Source organism: Canis lupus, chromosome X, assembly GCF_003254725.2.
Source record: "Canis lupus dingo isolate Sandy chromosome X, ASM325472v2, whole genome shotgun sequence".
NCBI lineage: Eukaryota > Metazoa > Chordata > Mammalia > Carnivora > Canidae > Canis > Canis lupus.
This window is the reverse complement of record NC_064281.1, coordinates 106219361-106236889: the sequence shown is the minus strand read 5'-3', so window position 1 is coordinate 106236889 and position 17529 is coordinate 106219361. Positions and strand designations below refer to the sequence as shown.

The 17529-nt window shown below is 44.9% G+C and overlaps 1 protein-coding gene across 1 annotated transcript; it reads right to left on the bottom strand.

Moving 5' to 3' along the window:
• Positions 1-3006: 3006 nt before the first annotated feature.
• Positions 3007-15421, bottom strand: CT55 (cancer/testis antigen 55). Its single transcript, XM_025431458.2, has 5 exons — positions 15120-15421; positions 12369-12550; positions 9042-9186; positions 4012-4124; positions 3007-3269 (listed from the first exon to the last, which is right to left on the bottom strand). Exons 1-5 carry the CDS (start codon positions 15217-15219, stop codon positions 3078-3080), a joined length of 732 nt encoding a protein of 243 aa, XP_025287243.1. The 5' UTR covers positions 15220-15421; the 3' UTR covers positions 3007-3077.
• Between the last annotated feature and the right edge of the window lie 2108 nt (positions 15422-17529).

Sequence of the window (17529 nt, the reverse complement as noted above, 5' to 3'; positions counted from 1 at the left end):
AATATTTTAAAAAAATAAAAATAAAAAATATTTTTAAAAAATAAAAAAATAAATATGATATCGTGTAAGAGTTTATAGTCCTAATTTGGTTTTGACAGAGCAGAATATGCAAAGAAACCAAGACTTGCAACTTGCATTAAGTATGTAAGCATATCCTTACTTTGTTGATACACTTGATTTGAAGGAGTCATGACAAGATGCATTCTCCCCACATACACAGCATTTGCAGGCTGTATTGTGTGACCACCAAAGAGACACATGCAAGCTGCAGTGAGATCTTCTGCTTTCCGTGAATGCTTATAAATGCTCTTGTGCTGGGATTTGTAGGCTTCTTTATGTTGCTTTCCTCACATCTTTTCATTAATACAATTTCTGAGGTGAGTGTAATAATCCACATGTCAATTAACTTTCATATTTAAATATTAAACGTGTTATTTGAGTCCATCCTTGATGTTAAAATACAAGCATACACTTTTTTTTTAATTTTTTTTTTATTTATGATAGTCACACACACAGAGAGAAAGAGAGAGAGGCAGAGACACAGGCAGAGGGAGAGGGAGAAGCAGGCTCCATGCACTGGGAGCCCGACGTGGGATTCGGTCCCGGGTCTCCAGAATCACGCCCTGGGCCAAAGGCAGGCGCTAAACCGCTGCGCCACCCAGGGATCCCCCAAGCATACACTTTGATGCATGCATTCACTCCCCCAATACAGTCACTATATTCCCATTGTGGAATCAGCTTTGCCTCCATGTTTTTTTTTTATTTATGATAGTCAGAGAGAGGGGCAGAGACACAGGTAGAGGGAGAAGCAGGCTCCATGCACCGGGAGCCTGATGTGGGATTCGATCCCGGGTCTCCAGGATCGCGCCCTGGGCCAAAGGCAGGCGCCAAACCGCTGCGCCACCCAGGGATCCCTGCCTCCATGTTTGACCATGAAACTCTTACCTGTATTTCAAGGGCTTTTCTTTCACGTTTTCCATAATAAACATCTTTGGAATTAAGAACTTTCTCAGTCTTTCTATGAACAGAGTAGAAAAGAACATAGGGGAGGGGTCACAGGATTTGAGATGTGTGTTTTTAAAATATTCCATTTAAGGATGCCTGAGTGGCTCAGCGGTTGAGCCTCTGCCTTCAGTTCAGGGCATGATCCTGGAGTCCTGGGATGGAGTCCCACATTGGGCTTCCTGCATGGAGCCTGCTTCTCCCTCTGCCTATGTCTCTGCCTCTCTCTGTGTCTTTCATGAATAAATAAAATCCTTAAAAAGTGTATATTTTTTATTTATTTAACACAGAGAGATGGGGGATAGAGAGAGAGAGAAAGACAGAGAAAGAGAGAGGAGAGAGAGAGCACCAACGGGGGAACAGGAGATGGTGAAACAGGCTTCCGAATGAGCAGAGAAGCCAATGTGCAGATGGATCCCAGGACTCTGGGGTCATGACCTGAACCAAGGGCAAACACTTAACTGATTGAGCCACCCAGATGCTCCCATAGCCTCTTTTCTAAATCCATTTTCTAAACATCTCAACTCCTGGGGTGCCTGAGTGGTTCAGTTGGTTAAGTGTCTGCTTTTGGCTCAGGTCATGATCCCAGGGTCCAGGGACCAAGCCCTACATAGAGCTCTCTGCTCAGTGGGGAGCCTGCTTCACCCTCTCCTACTCCCCCTGTTCCCACTGCTTGTGCTCTCTCTCTCCGTTGAATACATAAATAAAATCTTGAAAAGAAAATAAAAGAAAAAAAGGGAATATATAGAGTCTCATGAGGATGATGGTCCAGGGGCTGGTGAGATCCCAGGATTCCCAGGCTTTTTGTGACTGAAGTGAAGGTCTCAAGATAGACTGTGGTGAGGCAGAGAGTACTGACATGTAAGGCAAAGGTGGGAGGACTTGCCAGGAACATACAGAGTTCTTGAGTGTCCTCACTGTCTTAGGGTAGAGTGGACCTTCTCTGGACAGTTAAATGTTGGAGGCGTTCCTGCTTCAGCTTCCCCTCAGATCCCAGGAATGGGCTGATGAGAGCTTCGGAGAAGTGAGCCAGGTAAGAACAAGAACTGTGCCTTTTCATCTTTCTCACCAGCATTGGCTGAACATGTAACATGATTGCTTTAAAAAATTAACAAATGAGGGGCATCTGGGTGGCTCAGCTGGTGGACCTTGTGACTCTTGATCTCAGGGTTGTGAGTTTGATCCCCCATGTTGGCTGTAGAGATTACTTAAAAATAAAATCTTTTAAAAATAGATTTTAAATATTTATTCATGAGAGACACACACACACAGAGAGAGAGAGAGAGAGAGAGAGAGAGAGAGAGAGGCAGAGACACAGGCAGAGGGAGAAGCAGGCTCTGTCCCAGATCCTGGATCACGCTCTGAACCGAAGGCAGACACTCAATGCTGAGCCACCGAGGCATCCCAAAAATAAAATCTTAATTAAAAAACTGTCGGAGGATGCCTGGGTGGCTCAGCAGTTGAGCATCTGCCTTCAGCTCAGGGCATGATCCTGGAGTCCCAGAATCGAGTCCCACATCAGGCCCCCTGCATGGAGCCTGCTTCTCTCTCTGCCTGTGTCTCTGCCTCTCCCTCTGTGTCTCTCTTGAATAAATAAAAGAAATCTTAAAAAAAAAATGTTGGGACATCTGTGTGGCTCAGAGGTTGAGCATCTGCCTTTGGCTCAGGGTGTGAAAATAGGGTCCAGGCATCAAGTCCCACATCAGGCTCCCTATGAGGAGCCTGCTTCTCCCTCCGCCTCTGTCTTTGTCTCTCTCATGAAGAAATAAATAAAATCTTTTAAAACAAATACATAAATAAAATCTTTAAAAAACAGATCCAATAAAAAAAGAAAATCACAAACCTAAGATTATTAAAAAGATTAAAATGAAAATGTCTTTAATCAACAAGGAAAAATGCTAGCCTCTCTCCAGAAAGGTACCCTCCCATTTAGCAAACCCACATGAAACTCAAAACGTTGTGCTTGAATTAATTGTTGAGGTTTACAAGCTATTTTTCACAGAACACATTTAAAGCAGGCCCTTTACTGATGAGAGAAGAGAAGCTGCACAAGGAATAAAACTGCTGTTTTCTTATTACTGCCTTTTCACTAGAGACATAGAAATGGCTCTCCAAATGTAGCAGGACTGAATGCTCTCCACCACAACAGCATTAACAATGTCAGATATTTGAGGTGTGTATCCATCAGGTAGCTTCAGAGATTCCAAGGTGAAAAAGATGCTATCATCTATCACCCCATTTCTTCCATGAAGGCTGGTAATGCAGACCTGTAATTACAGGTAATAGAAATGTTTATGTAAAAGCATCGTCTGCTGTCCTAAAGCCTGTACCACCTTGCTCTGGCTTAGTCTGAAGGTCACTCCTTTCCCAACCTAGCTGCCATGTCAGAAATCCCAGGAGCACCCTGTGAAACTACCCATGGTGGCCCCTTCCTCACAACAGCTAAGTCAGAACCCCTACAGAGCTGGTCCTGCTCTAGATTAGAAACTCTATTCTAAATACACTACATGATGTCCATTAACCTCTCTAGTGATGGTTGAGGAAGGGAAAAGCGGTAGAATGAGAAAAGAATGGTGGTGGCCAAGAGAAGGCCATCTCCCCACTTCCTGGGTCCCATCCCAAGCACCCTCTGTGCCTTTGTGCAGACTGACTCTTGCACTCATTTCTAGTCCATAGGACCCAAGTCACACCCAGCATTCACTGCATGCTCTCGTTCTCCCCACTAGGCCATTCCTTCCTCCCCCACAATTCTCTCAACACAATTTGCTTTCTATTCAGGGCATTTAAATACCTCTCAAGTAAACTACCTAATTTTGACCTTAAATATATGCATATTGTATATTATTCTGGGGTTATGCCCACTGTGGAGCTTGTCTTGTTTAGTAAGGAAATAGACTCTTTGGCCAAGAATGGTTTTGCCAATACACCCCATGAAATCCCGAGAATCAGCAAGGATCACTAGAGGGAAAAGTAGAACCGAGTAACAAGAGCTACCCACAAAGGAGCTACCTCATGCACATGCTTATGTCTCAGAGGCTTCACCGAGAGGGCCTTTCGGCTCAGCGCATCCAATGGGGTGCAAAACTCAACTTCTACTCGGTCCCCCTGGTAAGGCTCAAAACCTAAAACAGCAGACAAACTGTAAGAGACTTAACTTACTCTAGGGAACAAGCTGAAGGTGGCTGGAGGGGAGGGGGTTGAGGGGATGGAGTCACTGGAGGATGGGCATGAAGGAGGCCATGTGAGAGAATGAGCACTGGGTGTTCTATGCCACTGATGAATCCTTAAATTCTACCCCTCAAACTAATAATGCACTCTATGTTAATTAAATTTAAATTAAAAACAACAACAAACACTAAAACAGCCACAGAGAGAAATCCAGTTGGAATTAGGTCTTAGCTCCTAACTCTGGGAAATGAACAAGGGGTAGTGGAAGTGGAGGTGGACGGGGGGGATGGGGTGACTGAGAGATGGGCACTGAGGGGAAACTTATGGGATGAGCACTGGGTATTATACTATATGTTGGCAAATCGAACTCCAATTAAAAAAATATTAAAAAAAGAATTATGTCTTAGTCTTGGTAATGTTCAGTTTCACAGTGACTTTGATGTTCTAATACCCTAAAATAATGTCTATTACATCAAAAGTACCTTTGAACCTTTTAAAAACAGGTAACCTGTAAGTCTTCCTGCCAGAAAGGATGTTTGTAATCCTCTAGGCTTTGATTCCCACTGGTTTAACAAAGGCTGTTGGGGAGAAGTATCAGCTGGGCATCACAGGTCATTATTTTTTTAAATATATTTATTTATTTGAGAGACAGAGAGAGACTGGGGGAGGGGCAGAGGAAGAGAATCTCAAGCAGATTCTCCAAGGAAGGTGGAGCCGGTGGTGGGGCTTAATCTCAGGACCCATGACCTGAGCTGAAATCATGAGTGGAACGCTTAACAAACTGAGCCATTCAGGTGCCCCAATTCCCATTATGTTTTTGGCTTTTTTAAAAAAGATTTATTTATTTATTTGAGAGAGAGAGAGAGCAAGGGAGGGAGGAGAGAGAAGAGGGTCGTGTGAGAGTGGGGGGGCAGAGAGAGAGAGAAAGAATCTCAAGAAGACTCCTCCCTGAGCGCTTAGCCTGACAAGGGCTTAATCTCATGACCCTGAGATCACGACCTGAGCTGAAATCAACAGTAAAATGCTTAAACTACCTCTCATTATGTTTTATTATTTTTTATTTAAAAAATTTTTTTAAATTTTTAATTATTTATGATAGTCACAGAGAGAGAGAGAGAGAGGCAGAGACATAGGCAGAGGGAGAAGCAGGCTCCATGCACCGGGAGCCTGATGTGGGATTCGATCCCGGGTCTCCAGGATCGTGCCCTGGGCCAAAGGCAGGCGCCAAACCGCTGCGCCACCCAGGGATCCCAAAAAAATTTTTTTATTGGAGTTCAATTTGCCAACATTTTGGGTGATGGTCACTGAGTGGGGCACTTGGCGGGATGAGCACTGGGTGTTATGCTCAATGTTGTCATTATGTTTTATTAGTGGTTTTTTTTTAATTTTTATTTATTTATGATAGGCACACAGTGAGAGAGAAAGAGGCAGAGACACAGGCAGAGGGAGAAGCAGGCTCCATGCACCGGGAGCCCGACGTGGGATTCGATCCCGGATATCCAGGACCGCGCCCTGGGCCAAAGCCAGGCGCCAAACCGCTGCGCCACCCAGGGATCCCCTGTCATTATGTTTTAAATTGGAATTGTCTTTTGCCATTTTCATTAGGTGTCATAATAGATTAACAGCAGCTATTTTGACAATGCTAAGTATGACTGATTAGGGTTCAAGTATTTTTATTTTAAAAAATTTTTTTAAGATTTTATTTATTCACTAGAGAGAGGCAGAGACACAGGCAGAGGGAGAAGCAGGCTCCTCGCAGGGAGCCCAATGTGGAACTTGATCCTGGAACTCCGGGATCACGCCCTGAGCAGAAGGCAGCCACTCATCCGCCACCCAGGCATCCTGGGGTCAAGTATTTTTAATCCACTCTCTTTGAATCACTCAATTTATTTTGCAGCAGTAAATCCCTTCACCTGTGCTTTGGGTCCCGGCCTCTTTATGCCTCAGGACCCTGGTTCCATCCATCCTTCTGGCTCTCCCTTACACCTTCCATCACTCCCTTTGTTTTTGTTTTTGTTTTTGTTTTTTCCATCACTCCCTTTGGCATTACAAACATGCTCAAGTGTTTCCCATCTTGAGAAGAATTCTAGCAAGGGCTACTATTGGTGGTGACTTCCCACTGGCATGGTTATAGGGACCAGGAAATTGACTTTGGAGCTTAGCAATCACAGGGGCTTTTTCTCCTAGAATTGGGTATTTCTAACTAAACATGTCTTAAAATCCCAGATGCCACCAGATAATCATCCTTGGGGACTTCCATGGTTATCAAATAAGGTCAAGTCCTGGCTTTTAAATCCCAGAAAAATTAAATGGAAAGCTGCCTGGTGTGGCTGAACTAAGTTCCCCCTTTTTATATTCAAGCTACATAGCAGCTGATAGGGCATAAACAAGTACAGAATTTTTACTTCTAGTCATCTTTCCAAAGCCAGCCCAGCAGAAGTTGTCCAGCTGGGAAAGCATCTCACACAGGCAGCCTTCCCAAGTCTCCCCATAGCAGATAGTCATTCTAACTTGTCTGCTCAGTAGAGTTGTTTTCACTATATTCTTTTAATGTCTCCACATGTCTGTCTTTCCCAATTAGACGATGAGCTCTTTACAGGGAGGGTTTAATAAAGTCTTATTTAGGGATCCCTGGGTGGCGCAGCGGTTTGGCGCCTGCCTTTGGCCCAGGGTGCAATCCTGGAGACCCGGGATTGAATCCCACATCGGGCTCCCTGAATGGAGCCTGCTTCTCCCTCTACCTATGTCTCTGCCTCTCTCTCTCTCTGTGTGACTATCATGAATAAATAAATAAAATCTTTAAATATAAATAAATAAATAAATAAAGTCTTATTTATCTTGTCTTGCCAATACCTAGCACTCTATTGTGAACTGAGCTAAACTCAAATAGCATAAACAAAATAACAACATATTGCTTTAGGCATAAAACAACTAAATGTTAGACCTGATAATTACAAATAGAATTCAACAACAGTGTACACACACACACACACACACACACACACACACAGAAAGTGCTGGAGGAGGCCATCAAGAGGGTGTGATTACCAGTGGACCTATGAGCTGGACCCTGGGGTCCAGCTTGAGGCTCCTCACCCCACCCCTGTCCTGGGAATGTGTGTTCCACCCATCACTCCAACAGTTGGAGGCCTAAGGCTTTAGAGAGTAAGGTGTGGCTGAGACCATCTGGACAGTGTACGTGACTGAGCCCAATTAAGGCATCTATGTAAACTTTTAAGATTCTGGCAGGTGGGTGTGGAGATCAATTCATTTCAGGTCCCCCCAGACAAGACCCATGTGTAAGTCTCCTTGATTACTACACTGGCCACTTACCAATCAAGAGTGGCCTGCCTCATTTTTTTGTCTCTCCTCGGTTCTATGTAGTGGGGGCAGTTTGCAAACCAACAGAAAGGTACAAGGCTATCTCTCCAAGGCATTTGAAATATTATTTTCATTATTTTTTTAAAACTTTTTAAAATATTTATTTATTTATTTATGATAGTCACACACACAGAGAGAGAGAGAGGCAGAGACACAGGCAGAGGGAGAAGCAGGTTCCACGCACTGGGAGTCCGACGTGGGATTCGATCTCGGGTCTCCAGGATTGTGCCCTGGGCCAAAGGCAGGCGCCAAACTGCTGCGCTACCCAGGGATCCCTATTTTCATTAGTTTTTAAAAGATTTTATTCGTTTATTCATGAGAGACACAGGCCGAGGGAGAAGCAAGCTCCCCGTGGAGAGCCTGATGCAGGACACCATCCCAGGACCCCGGGATCAAGACCTGAGCCCAAGGTAGATGCTCAACCACTGAGCCGCCAGGCGCCCTTTGAGATATATTTTTTTAAAGAGTATATCTGTGTGGCGCCTGGGTGGATCTGTTGGTTGGGCATCCAACTCTTGGTTTCTGCTCATGTTATGAACTCAGGGTCCTGAGTAAGAGCCTCCCATGGGCCTCTGCACTAAGTGGGGAGTCTGCTTCAGGACTCTCTCTCTGTCTCCCATTCTTCAAGACTTGCTCTCTCTCTCTCTCAAATTAATAAGTCTTTGAGGGATCCCTGGGTGGCGCAGCGGTTTGGCGCCTGCCTTTGGCCCAGGGCACGATCCTGGAGACTCGGGATCGAGTCCCACATCGGGCTCCCGGTGCATGGAGCCTGCTTCTCCCTCTGCTTGTGTCTCTGCGCCTCTCTCTCTCTCTCTCTGTGACTATCATAAATAAATAAAAATAAAAAAAATAAGTCTTTGAAAAATTAAAATAAAAAAGAATATCCCTGTATACCCATAATGTTTTTCTGTTAGATTAGAAATTCAGTGCCTGTACAAATAGAAAAATTACACAAATACTAGCAGTTGCATCCAATAAATAAAACGTCAACAAAAGATAGCATGAGTGTTTAAGAACATGATGTACTGCGGTGCATTATTTTCAACTGCAAAGGTCCACCTCAAGTATCAAAGAGCCTCTTATTGGAGACAAGGACACTTAGAGAAGTAGTTCTAATCCGAAAATCCTCTTGCTAAATAGCATGTTCCAAATTCGACCCTAGAAATGATGCCTGTAACCATCAGCAAAGCCAATCTATAAAATTTAAAAAACAGGCAAAATCTAGCTTTAAATTAAAAAAAGTAAACTGGGCACCTCTGGTGGCTCAGCACTTTAGCGTTACCTTTAGCCCAGGGCATGATCCTGGAGACCCAGAATCAAGTCCCATGTCAGGCTCCCTGCATGGATCCTGCTTCTCCTTCTGCCTGTGTCTCTGCCTCTCTCTCTCTCTGTGTGTCTCTCATGAATAAATAAATAAAATCTTTAAATAAATAAATAAATAAATAAATAAATAAATAAATAAATAAAATCTTTTAAAAAGTAAACTATACCTTTACAAATGACATCTAGAGAGAAGTAAGTTGTGTGATCAACGTAGTTAGCACCTTCCATTAGAGAGGTAATAGAGCCAAATGAGATTCTAGCATAGGAGTCTGCAGGTCCATTGCCATGGCAACTATCACAGAGAGCATCCACCTGTGAGATAACGAAACCATTATAGCAAACATAACACAGGTTTAAAAAGCAGAAACATGCTTAAAACATTGTCGTTCAAGAAATGGCTTAAACAACTACAACAAACATTGGTGAATACATTTCACCTGACCACATTGTAGACGTGAGACGATGATAAAATAATGACTGAGCCTTATATATTTTATTTATGTTTTAGAGCAGTTTAGGAACCTTGAGCCGAAATTTCCCACACGTTCCACTTCTCTGTCCTTAGTTTGCCCTATTATTAGCACCTTGCATTTGTTTGATTGGTTGAACCAATATTGGTACAGTATATTGACCTCAAGTCCATAGTTTATTTTTTAAAAGATTTTATTTATGGGACACCTGGGTGCCTCAGCAGTTGAGCATCTGCCTTTGGGTAAGGGCATGATCCCAGGGTCCCAGGATGAAGTCCTGCATCGGGTTCCCTGCATGGAGCCTGCTTCTCCCTCTGCCTATGTCTCTGCCTCTCTCTCTCTCTGGGTCTCTCATGAATAAATAAATAAAATCTTTATTTTTTTTTAGTTTTTTAAAAAATTTTTTAAAAGATTAAAAAAAATCCAGATGGTCTCTGAGCCACCTAGGTGCCCCACCAGTAAAACATATTTAAGGAATCATCTAAGGCGCCTGGGTGACTCAGTTAGTTGTCTGTCTTTGGCTCAGGTCATGATCCCGGGGTCCTGGGACAGAGTCCCACATCGGGCTACATGCTCATTAGGGTGCCTGCTTCTCCCTCTGCTCTTCCCCCTGCTCTTACTCTTTCGCTCTCAAATAAATAAAAAAATAAAATAATCTATACTCATTTCCCTATCTCCCATTTGCTCCTCACTGCTCTCCAATCAGGCCTTGTATCCCAAATGCCTCTAAAGCTCTTAAAGCTCTAAAGCTCTTAAAATCACCAGCATCCTCCAGGTTGCCAAATCCCACAGTCAATTTTCTCTGCTCCTATCACTCAACCTCTTAGCATCTGATCCAGTTGTAAAACTTTGCCTGGCTTCTGTGTGACCACTCTTTCCTGGAGAGGCTCCATCTCAACCTCCTCTGTTAACACTCTCTTCTTGTTTCCTGTTGCTGAACTGAATACACCAAGTTACAGACATGGTGTCCCATTGGTATCTCAATCTTAGCTTAACATAGACAAAATTTAATGTATCCTGAACTTCCCTGAAAAAACTGTACTCCCCCCCATCTTCTGTATCTCAGAAAATGGCAAGTCATCTCACCTAGACAAGATGGATGCATTCTGGTATACAGAAATTAAATGGCACAAAGTGAAAGACAGCTTGGGAGGAAACATTCGCAAAATGTTCATATGAGAAATTTCCTAACAAACCTCTCATTTCCGTAACATACAAACAGCTCTAATGTTCCTACTGTACAAATAGCTGTAAGAAGAGAAACATTGCTGTACTCTCCCCAACACTTAAAGAAATGCAAAATAAAATTATGAGACTGCCTTTTTTTAAGATTGGCAAAGATTTCAAAGATTGGAATCTTTCCATTCTTCTTAATATTGGCAAACAGGTAGTTTCCAGAGCCTGCTGTTGACAGTGCCAACTGGTACAATACAGCTGAAGCATAATTGGACAGTATCTATTGAAATGGTAAATACACTGAGGTGATGGTTGCATGACTATGTGAAATTTACTAAAAATGTCATCAAACTATGGCTTTAAATGTGGAGAATCTTGGGGCTTTTGGGGCACTCAGTCGGTTAAGCATCCAACTCTTGGTCTCGGCTCAGGGCTTGATCTCAAGGTTGTGAGTTAAAGCTCTGTGTTGGGCTCTAGCTGGGAATGGAGCCTACTTAAAAAAATGGAGAATCTTATGGTACATCCATTGTATCTCAATAAAGCTGCTTTTATTTATTTTTTTAAAGTTTGTATTTATTTATTCATGAGAGACACACACACAGAGAGGCAGAGACATAGGCAGAGGTAGAAGCAGGCTCCCTGTGGGGAACCTGTTTCTCGACTCATCCCAGGTTCCTGAGATCACAATCTGAGCCAAAGCAAATACTCAACCACTGAGCCACCCAGGTGCCCAAAGCTGCATTTAAAAAGTGGTTAAGGGGCAGCCCCAGTGGCTCAGTGGTTTAGTGCCGCCTTCGGCCCAGGGCCTGACCTTGGAGACCCGGGATCGAGTCTCACATCGGGCTCCTTGCATGGAGCCTGCTTCTCCTTCTGCCTGTTTCTGTGCCTCTCTGTCTCTCATGAATAAATGTCTCTTAAAAAAATAAAAGGTGGTTAAGGATGCCTGGGTGGCTCAGCGGTTGAGTCTGCCTTTGGCTCAGGGCGTGATCCGTCGGTCCCAGGATCAAGTCCCACATCAGGCTCCCTGCATGGAGGCTGCTTCTCCCTCTGCCTCTGTCTCTGCCTCTTTCTCTCAGTGTCTCTCATGAATAAATAAATAAAATCTTAAAAAAAAAACTTTAAAAAAGTGGTTAAAATGCATTTCTGTTCACCCAGCAATTACATTACAACAAAATAAAAAATCCTTTACTTGGTTGAGAAAAGGACATTGCAGGGACCCCCTTGTGGCTCAGTGGTTGAATGTCTGCCTTCAGCTCAGCGCCTGATCCCAGGTCCAGGATCAAGTCCCACATGGGGCTCCTCATGGGGAGCCTGCTTCTCCCTCTGCCTATGAATCTGCCTCTCTCTGTGTCTCTCATGAATAAATAAATAAAATCTTTTTTTAAAAAAAGAAAAAAGGACATTGCAGAATAATATAGACTCTAATAATTATTAATGTTTACCATAGTTTTAAATGCTGAAGAATAGATATATAATTTAGACTTTTATAAACAGAAACCACTACAAAGATAAGAACAAGTGTTCCGGGATGCCTGGGTGGCTCAGCGGTTGAGCATCTGCCTTTGGCTCAGGGCTTGATTCCCAGGTCCGGGATCAAGTCCTTCATTGAGCTCCCTGCATGGAGCCTGCTTTTCCTTCTGCCTATGTTCTGCCTCTCTCTCTGTGTCTCTCATAAATAAATAAATAAAATCTTTAAAAAAAAAAAGAACAAGTGTCTCACACAATGCAGTGGATTGGACTTCAAATCCACCATACCAGGTCACGTCAGAGAGGCTGAACAAATCAGGAGCAAGGCTGAAAGCCCCCCCGGGGAAATAGAGCCGATCCTCAAACTCATAGTAATCTTACTTTGATCGCTTTCAATCCATATGCTTTATCTTCTTCCACAATGGCGGTGACTTCTTGTCCAACTTTCAGGAACACGTTGCCAGTTATAACATCACTGGTGAAGTAGATCAACTCATCAATCAGGCCATAATCACTACAGAACTGTGTCACTACTCCTTGTACAGTTTTTAACCTGGTGTCACCTAAAAGATAGGTCAAAAAAATGTTTCATTAACTCACCTCCAAAGCAAATTACACACAAGAAATAAGCCCTACCGTGGGAAGAAATGGGAGACGATGATCTAAGTCTAGAAACAAATTGGGCTTGCTCTGAGACACAGATGATAATGACTGAGGAGCATAGGGATTGTTTGGGAAGCAGAGTGCTCATGCTGAAAGGCTGATCCCACCATTTCTCTGCGAGGCCCAGTGGCCAAGTGCCCTTGGTAGTGGGACTTGTAGTAGGTGCTGAGTCTGGAACCAGACTGCCTAGCTGTGAACACAGCTCCTCCCTTTACCATCTCTGTAACCCTGGGCACATTTCTTAACCTCCCTGAATCTGTTTCCATCTGGAAAACCAGGGCATTACTAATGTCTGCCTAGGAGAGTAGATCTTATAAGCTCTCCACACACACACACACACACACACACACACACAGGGTAACTATATAAGGTGTGGATGTGTTAATGAATCTTATTGTGCAATCATTTCACAATATATAGGTAACAAGTTGTCATGCATACCTTATATGCAAATTATGTCTCAATAAAGCAGGGGAGAAAGGGTTGTTACAGTTATTAACTGACACATACATGTCAACTGCTTAAAATTGAATGCCTCCCACAGGTTAGAGCTTACACATTAGTTGTCATGGTTTCTGCATCTAGAGAGTCTTTAAACAGCCATTATTGTTATAGAATTTTATCATCAACAAAAGCGGCAGCAGCAGCACCTGGAGATTATTGAAACATCTCACCGAACAAAGCACACAAAGAGATCTGGGGGTTTAAATCTAGCCCAAATGTGGATCCAAAACACTCAGGTTTACTTATTTATTTATTTCATGAACAAACACAGCTAATAAGCCATAATTTGATATCTGAACCTAGAGAATAAGCCCACAGGGCCCACTATGAACCACAACGCCTTAGGTGCCATGCCAAAGTGAGGCTGGGAGAAACATTGCTTACAATTTGATTTCAGAAGCCAAGAAGATCCTGAAAACTTTTTTTTTAAAGATTTTATTTATTTATTCATGAGAGACACACAGAGAGGCAGAGACACAGGCAGAGGGAGAAGCAGGCTCCACGCAGGGAGCCCGATGTGGGACTTGATCCCGGGTCTCCAGGATCACGCCCTGGGCCAAAGGCAGATGCTCAACCACTGAGCCACCCAGGCATCCCCTGAAAACTTTTTTTTAAAGGATTTTATTTGAGGAGGGCTTAGAAAATTAAAAAATAAAGATTTTATTTATTTGAGAGAGAGCACCCAAGAGAGGGGGTGGGTGGAGCAGAGGGAGAGGGAGAAGCAGACTCCCCCCTCCAGTAGGGAGCCCGAGGTGGTGCTCAATCCCTGGACCCAAGACCCGAACCAAAGGCAGACGCTTAACCCAACAGAGCCCCATAGGAGCCTCTTCTAAACTATTTAAAAAATGGGTCAAATTTGTCAAGTGAAATCACAAAACATATGGAAATGGAAGGTACAAGGGTGACAACTGCCACCTAGGCTCATGAAAATAAATCAGAAACTCTTCTGCATCGTCCCATTGGCAAAAATATGGCTACCGGCTAAGGGATGCAGCGGCAGCGCTTCCCGCTCAAGCTCGGCAGCAGCCCTCCTTGGCCCACTGGGCCGAGAATCCGCCAACTCTGCAGGGCTCACACTCCTCCGGCAGAGGAGCTGCAGGCCCAGTCAGGCACCAGGAAGGCTGGGGCCCTGCTGGGAGGACTGCATCCACCAGAGATGACCCTTTCCAGAATCGGGCCCAGAGCCCGCCCTGCACTCATTCTGGGGAAGGAGGCCCCCCAGAGGCGGGACCGGGGCACACCCAGCAGGGAATGGCTGCTTGGCCTCCGGGTCTGGGTAACACCAGCCGGGTGCCGGCTCTCCCCTGGTTGTGTCTCCCTGACCCGGCTGTAAAGTGAACGTGACAATACTCCCCGCTCCCTGTGGGGGTCTTCCAGCCTTGAGCCCAGGGCTTAGTCCAGACAAATGCTCGGCTCATGAGAGGAACACTTCAGAACAGGACCACCATCCACCTCAGCACACCCTCTCAGTTTTCATGGGGACTCACCGACACCCTGATGCCTGTCCCGGGCCTCCTGAGTCTCCCCCTCAGTGCCAGACCCTGGACTGTGTCAGGATACAAAGGTGAGCAAGTTAACCCGTGGCCCCCAGCCTCCTACCAGCGACTTGACCACTTGGATTCAAATATACGCATGTTTGGGAAACGAGATCAAATGCACCCTCAAATCAGAGAGATCCACTACTACTGGAAATATGAAAAGGAATCTGTTGTACATACCATACACACAATGTAAGTTTCAAAGGCATGGGGCCGGGAGGTAATGCAAGGGTGGTGCATAGTTCCCCAGGGGCCTTCCCTGTTTACACCACCGTCACTTTGGGCAGGATGGTTCCGGGCATGCTCAGGGACTCAGGGACCCCTCTCCCCACAAGGAGGCGCTGGCATGGCTATGTGGCGCCCTTCTGAGCCCCGGAAGTTCTGAACTAGGTGCTGGCCCGTGGGAGGGAGAAGACAAATTAAATACCTTCCAATTCCAAGAGCCTCATATGCTGCTCCCTCTCTGCCTCTGACGAGTCTATCTTCCTCCGGAAGACGGCAAGAGCCCTGGAAATCAGCCGAAGCATGGTCCCGTTGCTAGGGCAGCCTGCGGCCCCCAAACACAGCACCAAGCCTGCTTCTGTCCACGTCTCTGCCACCCAGCCGCACTCTGACCCCAGCAGCCCCTCAGACCACACGCTGGTTCCTCCGCACCGCGGGACGTCTAGTCAGGTGCCTTCATGAGCTTTGGCTCAGGCTACCACGCGAAGGGCCTTAACATGCCCCAGCCCATCATCCAGCCAATGAGGACCCAGTGCGCTTAGTGCCAGCCACTCAGAGGCTGAGAGCTGATGGGCGGGACTTCATGGGCTCCTCCCACCAAGGCAAGGGCGGAAATGCGGTGACCCACCAGAAATCACTTCCAGTGAGACCTCGTTTTGCACCTCTTAGAGTAGAGGTGGGCTCTACTCTGTGGTCTCTGTGGGCTTCTAAGGGAGGGCCTGATGCCTGTTTGAAGGTGGCACAGCAACTTGTCCCCAGGTTGGAAGCATGCCCCCAGGCGTGCAGCCTCTACCCCTCACGGAGTGAATTATTTTCTCTTCCTTTGCCTCTGAGTGCCCTCCACGGCCACACAACCACCACCAGCCCCACCTCCTCACCCCTACACTCACTCCTCAGGGAGACTTGGTGGTCAGCTCTAAGCAACGGCTTTCTGTTCAGTGTTAAATGAAACCACAGATCCTGTGGAAAAGGCCTAACTTGCACGTCTACAAGGGTCTCAAAATGTAGCCTGTGTCTTGCTCTTGGAAGGGAGCCAACGGTGCCAAAGCACTCACTATGGTGCCGAGAGCCACACTGAAGTACGATCTGGAAATGAGGATGATTAGATGAGGAGGGCGAGGAGATGTGGCACGAAGCAGAGTTCGGATTGCGTCCCTATTCTTTTCTTCTGGGTAGCACGCAGACATCACATTTAAAATATTAAATGGAAAAAAAAGAATATTAAATATTTTAATAGCAAAATGAGTTTATTTGGAAATAGGAGACCAACTGCAATTCAGGACACGTGAACTATGGCGAACTGTAAGCAAATACAGAGTACAACGAAAAGCTTTCTTTTTGTCCTAGCAGACAGGAAGTTGCCATGGGTGGTTTTCAAGGAAAGTTATTGGAGGAGAGTGAGAATCAAGGTTGTGATGGCCTCTCATTGTCTGGGTTGTGGCAGTTTCTCATTGGCTGGGCTGTTGCTGAGCCAGGAGGAAATCTTCCTTCCTGTTGGGGGCTGCAAAGGCTGTTTAAGAGTGGTGGTGTGTGAGAGCTCTCCTTTTAGAGCTCCCTGCTCCATATTAAATACGGTTGCCTTCAATAATTTTCACATATCCCTCTTTTGATCAAGATGCCCCAGTGGCTTATGGGTTTAGCTCCGCCTTCTGCCTGGGGCATGATGTTAGAGACCCAGGATTTTTTTTTTAAGGTGCAGGTATTTTTTTTTCTTTTTTTAATTGGAGTTCAATTAGCCAACATATATCATAACACCCAGTGCTCATCCCAAGTGCCCCCCTCAGCGCCCATCACCCAGTCACCCCACCCCACCCCCGCCCACCTCCCCTTCCACGACCCCTTGTTCATTTCCCAGAGTTAGGTGTCTCTCCTGTTTGTCACCCTCACTGATATTTTCACTCATTTTCTCTCCTTTCCTTTATTCCCTTTCACTAATTTTTATATTCCCCAAATGCATGAGACCATATAATGTTTGTCCTTTTCCAAATGACTTATTTCACTCAGCATAATACCCTCCAGTTCCATCCACGTCGAAGCAAATGGTGGGTATTTGTCATTTCTAATGGCTGAGTAATATTCCATTGTATACATAAACCACATCTTCTTTATCCATTCATCTTTCGATGGACACCGAGGCTCCTTCCACAGTTTGGCTACTGTGGACATTGCTGCTAGAAACATCAGGGTGCAGCTGTCCCAACGTTTCACTGCATCTGTATCTTTGTTGTAAATCCCCAGCAGTGCAATTGCTGGGTTGTAAGGTAAGGGTATGTCTAATGATGAAAATTTCTCTTAATTTTTCTTCATTTCTGAATTATTTCCTCATCATTTCTGAAGGATGTATTCACATAGAATTTGTGTTTGGGTACTGAAGTGAACCACTGATTAGTCTTCCTCCTTACCACCACCTTCAGTTTCTTTGATGCTTCAGGTTTGCCTTTTTTTCCTTGACTGAGTAGGAAGGAATTGCCAGATCAGTATATATGACTTTGTTGAGTTCCTTAAACAGTTATAGAGAGGCTACAGGGATGCTCAAGTCTTGTGGGGAACAGGCATTTTGAGAATCTAAATACTCAGACCAGCTCTCCTTGTTAAAACTGGGGCAGGATGATTGT